The sequence below is a fragment of the Pochonia chlamydosporia genome, chromosome 4, assembly GCF_001653235.2.
Source record: "Pochonia chlamydosporia 170 chromosome 4, whole genome shotgun sequence".
Lineage (NCBI taxonomy): Eukaryota > Fungi > Ascomycota > Sordariomycetes > Hypocreales > Clavicipitaceae > Pochonia > Pochonia chlamydosporia.
The window spans coordinates 1,145,357-1,157,626 of record NC_035793.1 but is presented as its reverse complement, the minus strand read 5'-3'; the positions used below and the strand labels follow the sequence as shown (position 1 = coordinate 1,157,626).

The 12,270-nt window shown below is 52.1% G+C and overlaps 4 protein-coding genes across 4 annotated transcripts; 1 reads left to right on the top strand and 3 right to left on the bottom strand.

Annotated features, from left to right (window-relative positions):
- Positions 1-195: 195 nt before the first annotated feature.
- Positions 196-3,115, bottom strand: VFPPC_07766 (hypothetical protein; the record flags this gene model as incomplete). Its single annotated transcript, XM_018286575.1, has 2 exons — positions 196-2,758; positions 2,895-3,115. The coding sequence occupies 2 exons, from the start codon at positions 3,113-3,115 to the stop codon at positions 196-198; spliced, it is 2,784 nt and encodes a 927-aa protein (XP_018143262.1).
- A 945-nt stretch (positions 3,116-4,060) lies between these two features.
- VFPPC_07765 (vacuolar protease A precursor) lies at positions 4,061-5,400 on the bottom strand (the record flags this gene model as incomplete). Its single annotated transcript, XM_018286574.1, has 3 exons — positions 4,061-4,995; positions 5,057-5,210; positions 5,302-5,400. The coding sequence occupies 3 exons, from the start codon at positions 5,398-5,400 to the stop codon at positions 4,061-4,063; spliced, it is 1,188 nt and encodes a 395-aa protein (XP_018143261.1).
- Positions 5,401-6,876: 1,476 nt separating this feature from the next.
- Positions 6,877-7,221, bottom strand: VFPPC_17875 (hypothetical protein; the record flags this gene model as incomplete). The annotated part of the gene is made up of 1 exon (XM_022429549.1): positions 6,877-7,221. The coding sequence occupies one exon, from the start codon at positions 7,219-7,221 to the stop codon at positions 6,877-6,879; it is 345 nt and encodes a 114-aa protein (XP_022285397.1).
- A 4,098-nt stretch (positions 7,222-11,319) lies between these two features.
- Positions 11,320-12,237, top strand: VFPPC_14300 (WSC domain-containing protein; the record flags this gene model as incomplete). The annotated part of the gene is made up of 2 exons (XM_018292069.1): positions 11,320-12,150; positions 12,223-12,237. 2 exons carry the CDS (start codon positions 11,320-11,322, stop codon positions 12,235-12,237), a joined length of 846 nt encoding a protein of 281 aa, XP_018143260.1.
- Positions 12,238-12,270: the final 33 nt, after the last annotated feature.

Here is a 12,270-nt window from a genome sequence, read left to right as displayed (position 1 = left end):
AACAACACAACCAATTGGCTTTTTACTCCTAAATACGCCCTTGACCTAGGGAGGAAATGTCAAACGGTCATTGAGAAAAAAGCTGTTCCCCTCTCATCAATAGCATAACTATCAGGGTGACCCTAAACTTCTGCAAAGCCTTCGTTGCAATGGCCGACTAAGGGCCTCAGTGAAGATCATTGCCTCGCGCTACAATTATGATTCCGGATTTGGTACATGTTGCTGATGCGGTTGCTGCATCTGTTGTGGTTGTCCATGCTGCTGCTGCCCGGCACCCGGGATTGGAGGCACTGGAACAGGCGTCACTTTGGACGGAGGACCATATTGTGGTTGGGGTGTGCCATTCATCCCTTGCCGCTGGCCAACAGGTGTCTGTGGCTTCTGCTGGTTCATCATATTTGCGCGTGCTGCAGCAAGTCTGCTGGCATCCATGTTCCCGGGATAACCCATGGCCATACCGGCGAAACCTGGCTGAGCCATCTTTTCACCAAACATGGCGGATCTCTCTTGTGCGGCAACTCGGGCTTTCGCTTGTTCCAAGATGCGCTGTTGTTGGGCTTCCGGAATGACGGTATGGTATCCAGTCAACCCCGGGGATTGATTATATTGAGGATGCTGTCCCGGATTGCTGGCGTGCCTTGCCATTTGCGGATTTCCCTGACCAGGGACTCCGAACCGTTGAGCTTGCTGCATGTTTGGAGACGGGCTATATGCATGCCGTTGTTGAGGGATTTGAGGCGACATGTTCCGGGGCGGCATGCCGGCACCATTTGTATACGCCGCATAATTGGGCTGGCCGGGAGTGCCGGGCTGTCCCTGATGTTGCTGGTGTTGTTGGTGTTGTTGATGCTGATATGCCTGCTGGTATTGGAATCGAGCAGCATTCGGCGGACCCTGCTGTTGAAGTTGACCGTATTGTGGTGGTCGTTGTTGATTGGCATACTGAGGCATGTTCTGGTGGCCATAGGGTGTCTGAGCTTTAGCCAGTTGCGTAGCATACTGGTTGGGATAGCCGTTCGGCCGAGTATACTGGTTCGGTTGCGGCGTCCTGGCTTGTTGCTGCGCGGGACTGCCCATGTTTCGAGGCTGTTGGAAATTTGGTGTGGGCATGGATCGGAAGTATTGCTGAGGATGAGAGGGAGTTCGCGTTGGTGTAGCGTACTGCGGCGCATGCTGATACTGGTTGGCATAGGGTGTCGAAATACTAGCAGACCGTTGTTGCGAAGGTGGTCGAGCATTAGCCTGAGCAGCCTGCGCAGCCGCAGCTTGTTGTTGCGCTCGAATACGAGCCTGTACACCGGCGTCGTCTTCCTCCATGACGCCGCGATATTGATCCGTTTGAACCTGAACCTTGGTGCTGATGAGCAAGTCATCCAGCTGGTCTCCATTCAACTTGGCCACCGCGTACGGAGGTAGGGTCTTGATAATCAAGGCCAGCTGAGCCTTGAGCATCTCGTACGTGGCCTGCTCTTCTTCAGACGGTTGAGGTCCAGAATTAGCCAGCATGTCGCCATTAACGGGGTCGCTGGACTGTCGGTTTTGGGAATTTGGTAGGGTAAGGTTCCGAATGCGCTGATAGGACGCCAGAGTCTCAATCAAGTCGCTGACCTCATCAAGAATATCATCAGCCTCCTTCTCGCCGTCATCACGTTTGGAGCCAATGGCGTCTTCCAGTGTAGGGTCAATGGCACTGTCATCCCAATGGTCAATGGCATCCTGCACAGCATCCTCGTCCAGTTCTTCGACTTTGGTGTTGTCGCTGAAGGCATCCGCATCTGCTATTTCAGGATAATACTCGACCTCAACCATCCTCTGGAAGCTTTTCGAGCCATTCTTTTGCCACCACATCCTACCAGCAATGCCTGATGGAATTACAGCACCTGCATCATCTTTGCAGGGGGCGAAACTGGAGAAGGCGCCTCTGAAAAGCGCCTCCATCTCCGACATCTCCAACTCGGATGTAGAGGGCTTCTTGCCCGCAAGACTTTGGGCGCGTTCTCGCTGTTTGGTTTTGGCTTGGTATGAAGGCGTTGCATTGGCATAATCGAGGTAGTAGCCGGACGACAGCTTCGTGCTGAAATAGCAGGACCCCCGATACTTGGCTGTATCGGCTAACTCTGGGTGATAAAAGTCTAGTGTGTTCCCCTTTGCCTGAGTCTTGGGCTGCTTAGGCGGCTGCAGAGAAGGGAGAGGGCGAGGAGGACCAAATAATTCGCCCAAAGTCTGTGTTCTTTCTTGGGAGTTGGAGGGGACAGTGCGCGAAAACGTAACGCCAGGTGGCAGGTTGAACTCTGTCAGATCAATGTCGTGAGACAATGGCAGACTCGAAAAGAGCCGCCTCTCTTGCGGCGCGTAGCCAACTACCGATAATATGGCCTGGCTCTTACGCGATGCAGCCTTGGATTCCTCTCCACCATCCAAGACCTCCGATGAAGCGACCTTGGGGTATGCCTTTTCCCGCTCAAGCAGAGCAGTAGCTTGTGCTTTGAATTCAGTAATACGAGCGATCGCTTTTGTACTCTCCACACTGCCAGAACCATCTGGGGCCTTGGCCCTGATTTCCGACAGTGCAGCGTCAGCCGCAGATACAACGTCAGCGGCGATGTCCTCAACGTGGGTGTAGGCATCGGCAGCGATCTTGTCCGATATTGTTTTCAGCGACGGCGGTTCGGAGGACTTTTGCCGCTTCGTGTCAGGCTCGTCTTGAGGTTGCGGGTCTTCTAGGGGCCGTTTGAGGATGGCGGGCTCGACATCGAAGCTACGATTTGATGGTCAGCAATTGAATTTTTATTTTTCGTTGGAAACTCCCCCATGAGGAGGCGAGTAGAGCAAGTGACGGCGACGTCGCACTGAATTGGCGTGGAGGGCTAGGTGAAGGAAAATGGGATACCTACCTCTTCAAAACCTCAAAGTAGTTCTTTATCAGATCTTTTTGCGCCCCTCTAGCCCATCGGTGGGGTGTAGTCAACTTTTGTTCCTCGACGCCCGTCATGTCGTCCGCACCCGCATCGTCGTCATTGTCGCGTTTTCGCTTTCCCGGGACGGCGAGGTGTCCATTCTCGTCGTTGACAGGCGTCGATGCGCCGTTCGCTTCGGCAGAGGTTGGCTGCGCCATTTTAGGATCGTGGTGGACGAGTGGTGGTGATGCTCGCCGCGCCTCGTCGCGATACGCGGTTGCTGGATGGAGAGCAGATTGGTGCGACTCTAGGCCCTTTCATCAAGGGTGGTCCAAGAAGCCGTCTGCATCCAACACAGAGAGTGCAATGCTAAGTCACGCCTGCGATATAGCGATTCGGCACCCTTGGATTAAGACGACGCGATTTTATGGCTTCCAACAAAGACGTGCAAGACGTATTGCAGCAGAAAGGGCCGCTGGGGAAGAATGTGTCGTGGATCTCCAAGTTGGTCTGGTACTTCTGGCTCAACTGGCCTGGGTCCAAGGCTAACGCTGAAGTGGGAAAAGTCTAAAATTGCCTGCACGTGACCCTGGCTTTGCCTGTTGCCGCCTCCACTCAGCTGCCTACGCCCGCTGCGAGCCACCATTGAACGCCTGTGCTGGTCTCCCAGTCTCAGAGAGTCAGCTTGCAAGTGTTTGTTCAATTCTATGTGGCCCTTTGAACAATGGATCGTCTCTATTGAGCAATGACTGGCAGCAAACCTGATCACTACCAGCATTGAAGCAATTGTCGTCAGCTATTTAAGTAGAATAGGTAAATCCTAGCTGAGCTAAAATGTGCATGTCCAAGGGTCCTTTCCTCAATTACCTCCACTGGTGGGAACACGTCATCTTTATCCTCGCAAGAGAATCAGCACCAAGACACAAATCAGTCAGTAAATTCAAGACTTGGACGAAACAAATGAGGGTTAAGTAAAATATTTCCTATTCAGCATACTCTGTATTCCTGCAAGCGTATTACTCCGCAATCTCGAGTGTACAATTACGATTCCGAAATGGAACTTGAATGCAATCAATGCGAAACCTAACCGTGCGTAACTACCACACAACATTGCCCATCTTTAACTCAGAGCTCCGATATTTGTACTGTCACCGCAAACCTATTTACTTGGCTCGGGCCAAACCCACGGCATTCTTGCCAAGGTCGTAGACAGAGTAGTAACGACGGAGGAAAGCATCTCCCAAGATGATAAGAGGTCCAGCAGGAGCGGGGATGTCCATACCCTGGAAGGTGGACACGCAGGTACCCTGAAGCTCAAGGATATAGTCGGAGGCGGGGAGGCTGTAGTTGGAGCCAGCCAGGTTGAAGGTGATGTCGGGAAGGGACTTGACCTTCTCGCATTCGACAGTGTACTGGCCGTTCCAACCCTTCTTGGCGCCAATCTCCTTGTTGAGCAGCTCAGCCAAAGAGCTAGGAAGAACGTTCAGGGAAGTACCAGTGTCAAGGATGGCACCAGTTCCCTCGAGCTCAGCAACTTCATCGCCAAAGGCAATGGACTCGATATCGACCTCCCAGTAGGCCTTGCGGCGGAGAGGGATGTACTCGATCTTACCCGTGTAGTGGCTCTTGTCGACACCACCAAAGACGGCTTCACTACCCTCTTCGTCGCGACCAAGGTAGAATGCAAAGACAGGCTCATCCAGCAACTTCTGGTTGATCATCTGGTAGAATGGAGGAATAATCTTGTTGACAGAGATGGTGTCATAGCCCAGGCCAAGAATGCCATCAAACTTGCCAAAGGCGAAGGCAAGGCCAGGCTCATTAGTGGCCTCAGCAAAGTCTTGGTTCTTGATCTTCAGGTCACCAATGCTCATGACATCGTTGGAGACGAAGCCGGACAAGCTGCCGGAGCCGTACTGGATCTCGAAGGTCGAGCCATTCTTCTTGTAAGTGGAGGAAGAGCTCGAGTCGTAGGTAGAGTGCAGGTAGCAAGCGATGCTGCTGCAGGACTGAGAAGGGACCCAAAGGTTGGAGCTACCAGTATCCAAAACCACCTTGAATGTCTGGGGAGGGGTACCAATGGTAATCTCGGAGAAGTCTATGTTTCGATTAGTTTTGTTTTCGAGTCACCGACTTCTGAAGCCCTACTATCGACTTACACTGTGCGTTGAGGAAGTTGCTGACAGGTACAGGGTGACCCTCCTTGACCTGGGGAGCCTTGGTGTTGAACATGACGTCGGCTCGGGACAGAGGGCGGGCACCAAGGTACTTCTGGCCGAGGGCCTGAACCTGTTGCTCAATGGAAGCACCAGCCTAGATGACGGCGTCAGCTGCGTTGTGAAGCTTGGGAAATGCATCGCCATCGGGAATAATGTGGTTTCCGGTAATGGGGACAAGTGCTTACCAGCTGCTCTTCCAGAGAGATCTTCTGGAGCTTCATCTTGTGCACGCCAGCATGGGCGGAGCCAGCGAGGGCCGCGGCGGCGATAAGCGCGCTCTTCATGATGGGCAACGCTTCGGAGAGATCGGACGGTTAAGAATCAGAGGGGAATATGCTCACGACAAGCAGATGCGATGAAATGGCCTGCTCCCGTGATGGACGCAGGTTTGTTGTGATGGAAGACGAGCTTGTTCGAGGAGGAAAGCACAGGCAACGAAGAGTATGGTCGAGTCAAGCTGAGACGAGTCGAGGCAAGTGTCTGGTCTGGTTGGAGGCGAACCAGTTCGGGTACAAGTTGCGTGGTGGCGGCGAGTTGGGTGACGGACTGACTGGACTGACTGGAGAGCACTGGCCACTGCTTGCTGCAAGCGTTGGTGCCGTCACTGGCTTGGGTGCTTGCGTGAGCTTCCTTCCTGCCTGCGCTCCGACCATGACGCACTCCAATGCACCTTCCTGCCAGGTCCGGAGTGACGAGTGACCTTCAACGAGGGCAATTAGCGCCTTGATCTCGGAGGGCGGGTCAAGCCTTCTCCAATCGTTTGTATGGAGGCATGAACCTCCGCAGCCGGCTGGGTGAACGGGGCAACCCAGCCAACCAGCCAAAAAGAGAGTGAGTGTGACCCAACTGCCTGAGGTAAGCCCCAGAATACGCTCGGCGCTTTCGTTGTTCCGGTGGTCATGGGCCATTCTGGTGACACAGCTAATTACCAAGCTGGTGTGGTTGGTGTTTCACTGTCTCACCAGCAACCAAGGCATTTGATAATTTGATGTCACAGAGACGACAGTGCTGCCGCGTTTGATTGTGAACCTGGTGTTTAATGTTTCGAATTGTGCAACGACTAACTTGATACGCGCAAAGTGTTCCAAAAGCCCATGGCGATCACGCACATCCTGTGATTGGATCACGCTCCGTGTCCACGGTGAAGGATATTTGTAGGACCCAACCACTGTCGATGTCACACAATATTGAGGATGTTGCAGGTGTTGCCTATTCCCACCAACTTCGCATAATATGCTGCACCACTACATTGAGACCATGTCTTAATTATCCAGCTCTTGTACGCCAGAGTCTACCATGTTACCCGGAGGGTCGCGCGGGTTTCACACAGTTGAATTGACAGATATCTCCCGCTACCCTACACCACATGTTGCTCGCATTTTCAATGGACTCCTCATGAGACCACGTTCAATTCCAGGGTATGTCAAACTCTGGTTTTTCCATCCCCGGCGTAGAGCCCTTTGGCTAGTACCCTACTTGAAATGCCCCAAGGCTTGGAAGACGTCATCTCACAAACACTGGGAACGTTTGCAGTGGCAAATTTATTTTATACCGCACCACTCGAAAGCTATCAAAGTCACAATAGGATACCCTGTACCGTCAGGTCAGCCACAAAGCAGCTCGACACATTGTGTTAGAAATCGCACGATGTGCACTCAGCATTGCCTCTGATAACACTGATAACAGAGAACAATGATCCCAGGTGTGTTGGACTGCAAGGGCCATGAAATCAAATTCGTCACAATCAAATCATCTCCAGGTTATGGGCCAGCAAGGCGATAAACTCGCCCTCTACACCCAATATTCACCATCAACTTCAGATAGTGGAACTTGACCGAAGCTGGGAAGAGCCTAAAATGTGGACGGTGATGAGGCGAGCTCCAGCTGTGGAGTGCAAAGAAGCTTGCGGCCTCTGAGAACCACAAGCCAAGATATATTTGTTGCCATGTCATCATCGAGAACTGGCATTCGCTATTAAATAGTATCAAATAGTCATATGTCACTCCGTGGCGATGGAAGGCTGGTGGCAGCATTCGAAAAGAAAGGCTATTTGGGGTTGGCGGACATTGTATTTGGTATTCAATGTCTTGCTTGAGGTCAGCCATTGGGGAATTTGCGGCGCCATGTGGTTTGACGTCGGGCTGAATTCAATTTATGGAGATTATTGCCTATTTATACACACACATCGCTGTGAGCTGGTTACTTGAAAACGCCTCCGGAATATCCGGTATCATACCTTGCTCCAGTGGTATTAATTGTCAGTCCACAAAGGCGGAGCAATGCATGTTCAACAGGGCTCAAAGGACAGAGTACTGCCTCCCCAAACATGGAAGGTAAAGATGGAAGAAGGATTCCAATGATGACGGAATGCTCCGTGCCAATACGCGCCGTAAAAGCTATCCTGCGCAATCAGAAGACGCGACTTCCAATCAGGCGATGAGAAGAACAAGGCAGAGGCTGTGTTCAGTGATGAGTTTCTCGTATTGCTCCACCAGCCAGTTTGCTTGGCTTTTGCACAAACTTATGGAGACTCAGGTCCACTGACTGCAGGGCATCGGATTCTAGACTCTGAAATTCAAGGATCCCATCACTTCTGTTTCCGAGATTGAAGGGCACAAAACGTACATGGAGCATGTACTGGGCTTTTGCACAGAGTTCAAGAATAAATCCATGCGTGTAGCGAACAAAGCAAGGTAGAATAAACCAGGGAGTAAGACACTGCCAAACAATGCCAAGTAGCGTTGAGTTCCGGCGACGTGTATTGCATTGGTGCTGCGTTTAATCCACTGTTGATCGTAGTCGATCGCGGCTCCAGTAGGTTGTGATTCAGTTAAGTGACTTCCTTACTGAAATCAGGGCTAAACCTGTCTTCAAACAGGGTTGGAGGCTTCACCTGTTTGTGTATGCCCTGAGTCTTGAGTCAAGATTTCTTTTTTGCTGTTCAGCTTGGTCAAGTATTTGGCAAGCCAGTGAGGCTGTGGCTGGGACCGGCATCAGGGGGTCACATTGTCTCAACTCTGTTACTGCTTGGTGGTATTGTCGCAGGGTAAGACTTTTTGCAGGAGGTCCTTTTTACACACCGTGTGAACATCTGTAAAAGCTGGCGACAGCTGGTTTTGAAATACATTCCTGAGCCTGTTATGTATTGCAATGGGCTTATGGGGGTCGAGATAGTTTGACGCGCCAGTGGAGTGAATTAATCAACTCAACCACCGATCGATCCATCCATCCCGAGAAGCTAGCACTCCGTACCTGAGCTCCCGTCGGCGTGGCTGACTGGCTTGACAAGACCGAAAAAAAGTGTTCATGGTCAGCTTGACCCGAACAAAGATCAGTTGTTACTCGCAACAACCCTGAATAAATCCCTCTTCTTTATCTCCAGTAGGTGCCTAACAATGCAGGTACGACTCGAATTTCCTTGGCTCAGACCTGGCGCACATTGTTACTCAGCCTGCGCCTCCGGAGCCATCAATGGAAGTCAATACATGCCTTGATAAGGATGATGTTTCATTGATGAGCCAATATTTTGGTGCCTGACGTAAATATTGGTGTACTAAGTGCCTCTCATAATGCGTCACTATGAGGAAACCGCGCTCCCTGTGCACACGTCTTCAACACCCGAAGTAGACTGGTGAGGGCATTTCTTGACTCAATTGGTGCCTCCAGCTGCTCCAAGTTCTGGATAATGCCTTTGCTGAGCAAGCACATGCGTGTGTTTGGATTTTGCGAACGGCGTACAGTGCGCCGCAAATGATTGACTCCAGCCAGCACTCTGAATGGCTTGATATGGAAGGGGTGTGGGTGGGATTGCACATCAGTTTAAATTGATGTGGAGACGCTCAGGATGGACACCAAGTCACGAAGTGGTATTATAGACTTTGTGTTCCAGACACATGAAGACGCATTGTTAGCCGAGACGTCTGTTACTACAGTTAGCTGGAAACAGAATTGAAAGCTGGACCATGTAGCGGTGACAAGCCAGCGATGAGTGATCATCGTGCCGCGTTTTGAGTAAAAACCTCGTGAAAAGCTTCTCACCTTGTTCCTGCATCCTGGCGCCAGACGCCACCCGGACGACACGGCATTGCCAGACAGAAGGAAAAGGAAGCTTTCAGCGAATGTTGGGCGTTTAGGGGCGAGAGAGGTAGGACAATGCTGTTCTTCGCCTTGTGTTGGGGTTTACCCAGCGGTATATGTCCAGTTCCATATTGTGTTATTGGTACTCTTGAGTATGGAATGCATGTAACTGACAGAGCACTTGATCCTTCCGTCACACCATGCATTACGCGTAATCGAAAAGTGCTTGTGGCAGGGACAGATGTTCTGTTGTGGTGGGATACTCTCTGGTGCTTCCTCGGCTCAGGAGACATGGCCCTGAGAATTCTACCTGAACTTTGGAGATGTGAACTGTAGCAGCTCACACAGGAATGCCTTGTGCTCTGCACAGTCAAGTATCTCATCGTACGAGGCAATGTTGTCGGGGCGGTGCCAGTACTTCTTGCAGAGGACGTGAAGAGACAGATGAACCCAAAGGATTGGCCAGGGGCCAGGATCGATGTGTGAGGTGGTGTTCCATACTGTGTGGGCAAACAACAAATCAACGGCATCTTGTGTGCGGACTCCTCACCATCGATGCAGAAACAGGAAGCAGCACCGACAGAAATTGAAGACGAAGCCAACAGCCTACAGGGGGTGTCCGCCAGCACGTCGTGTCCAGGCTCCAGGCGCTCGTGCGGCGAGTGTTGATTGCATGCGTGGTGAGTGTTGGTTCACTGTATTGTTGCAAAAGGCGAAGTTACTTGTTTGCGAGTAAATTCATCTGGTGTTTGTGTGGTACCTACAGAGGAAATTAGCGACGACAGAAAACTGACAATATGGCATGACGAGAAGTCCAGCTCGAAGATGACGGCAAAGGGCAAATGAAAATGCTGATTGCCCAATGTTGACGGCGGCAAGCCAAGCTCAGGAACGTCGGCTGGGCTATTACCTAGGAGGTGTTTGAGAGAGGTGGTGCTCACCAAGTGGAGATGGCATTCAATTTTGCCCAACCAATTTCGTGTGAGTAAGTACCGAGCGCGACCCCAATATGGCTCCTGACACGGTTTTTCAAGTACTGAGTACTTCGTGGCCCCCTGCACAAGCATGCATGCCCGTGCTTCCTTAGCCCTGGACCTGGTCTCCCAACTTGCACCAGACCTGTGCCTGACCCTGCAAGTGCCATTCTGGTCGTGCCAGTTGTGTCTGATCCAGTCTGGTTCGGGTCAACCAGAGCCAAAACTCCACCAGATATCCTGCTCGGCCCCTGGACCAGCCTCCGCCTCAACTCGCCAACTGGCTCCTGACTGGTGCCAGGCGTCTCTGGTGCCTCCAGTCTCTTCTGCTTCGGCCAGTCTCCAGTCATTCTCCTCTGCCAGCCTGCCTTGCGTCTCCTCCAGTCTCCTCCAGTCTCCTTCGCACCCGCGCTCATCACACTCCCCCCCGTCTGCGTCCATGTTCCCATGGTCGGTCCACGGTCCACGGTCCACAGTCCACACAGTCCATCTTCCGCACTCGTCTGGCTGCCCTCCCCCGACTCCCACACGCTCGCTCTCTTGACGGCTTTCCACTCTTCCAACACTCCCATCGTCGTTCGTCTGGCCTACCCCTTCAACAAAAAACATCCTGTCGCTCGTTCCAGTCGTCCCTCGTTCTTCCCGACCACCCCCCACTGCATCTCAACCTCGACTTGAATTTCATCGTTCATCGCTTGGAGACCAGCTGCCATTGTCTGTTTCTCCTTTTCTGCGATTGTCAGATGCAGTTCTTTCCTTCTTGCAGCACCCAGCGATCGTGAATTTTCGTCCCCTGTCGCCTCCGTTAAGGGGAAGCCGTCCGAAACGTCTGCTCTCTTTGTCACCACCAACAGTCACCATCTTGCCCTTTGACTGTTGCTACAAACGCCATTCGAGACGCGCTCTTCGAACCAAATCGACCCTACCAAGGCCGACTTTCGTCTATCACGGTCCCAGGCGCGACGCCTCCCTGGTGGAAACGATTCGACTGCCTTTTTGTTGTTACTAGCCCTCGACTTCGCGATTTTTCTTGAACCTGCTCGGTGGCAACGGCAGCACTCAACCCGAATTTGCGAGTCCGCTACGTATTCCGACCGACTCTCCTTTACTCTTTCTGTTCCTATTCGTACTCTCGCTGCATATACTCGTAAAATGAGACTATCAAACTTCGCTTTCGGCGCCATTTTGGCTGCCACTGGTATTCACGCACAAGCTCCTCCCAAGTCAGCGCCTTCCGAGATTCCTCAAATCGGCAAATTCACAGGACAGGGCTGCTATTCCTCCAAGGCAAACATGACGGCGCTCGACCCACAGATTCCTGGCCAGAAAATGTCATCTGGATCTTGTAACGAGGGTTGTAAGGGCGCCGGTTTTTGGGTATCTGGTCTGCGTGGCCCGCAGTGCCTGTGCGGGTTTGCACTTCCGCCAAAGGCTGATATGGTGTCCGACTCGAAATGCAATGTTGGCTGCTCATCATATCCCCAAGAAGCTTGCGGTGGTGAAGACGCTTACACTGTGTTCAACCTGGGTGTCATGTTTGACATTACCAGATATGACCCTTCCAGCTCTAGCACCACCGGTGGCAGCAAGACCAGCACTCCCGACTCAACTGGTCATGGTGGATCCCCGACAAGCACCGATGCCACTGTCACCAAGACCGCAGATCCCTCTGATTCTTCCAAATCGGACAAGGGCGGTCCCAATGTTGCTGGTATCGCTGCCGGCGTCGTCGTTGGTGTTATCGCTGCTGGAGCCGCTATTGGTGGCTTCTTCTTCTACATGAGGCGCAAGCGTAATGCCGAAATTGAGGAAGAACATCGCCGAAATGCTGCTGTCAACGCATTCATCAGCGGTTCAAAGCCCCCGAGCAGCCACGGCAGCATCTCCATGACTGACTCTCGTATGGACCCTGTCATGGCTCACAGGAGGATGAGCGATGGTAGCATTGCTGACAACGAGGATTATTCGCGAAGGATCCTTCGGGTACGTTGAACATTTCCGGCATTGACTCAAGTGTATATATTAGTGAATGGGTTGAACTAACTTTGTTTTCAGGTCACCAACGCATGAGCCTCGTAGCACATCTGTCATGACCAACTCTAT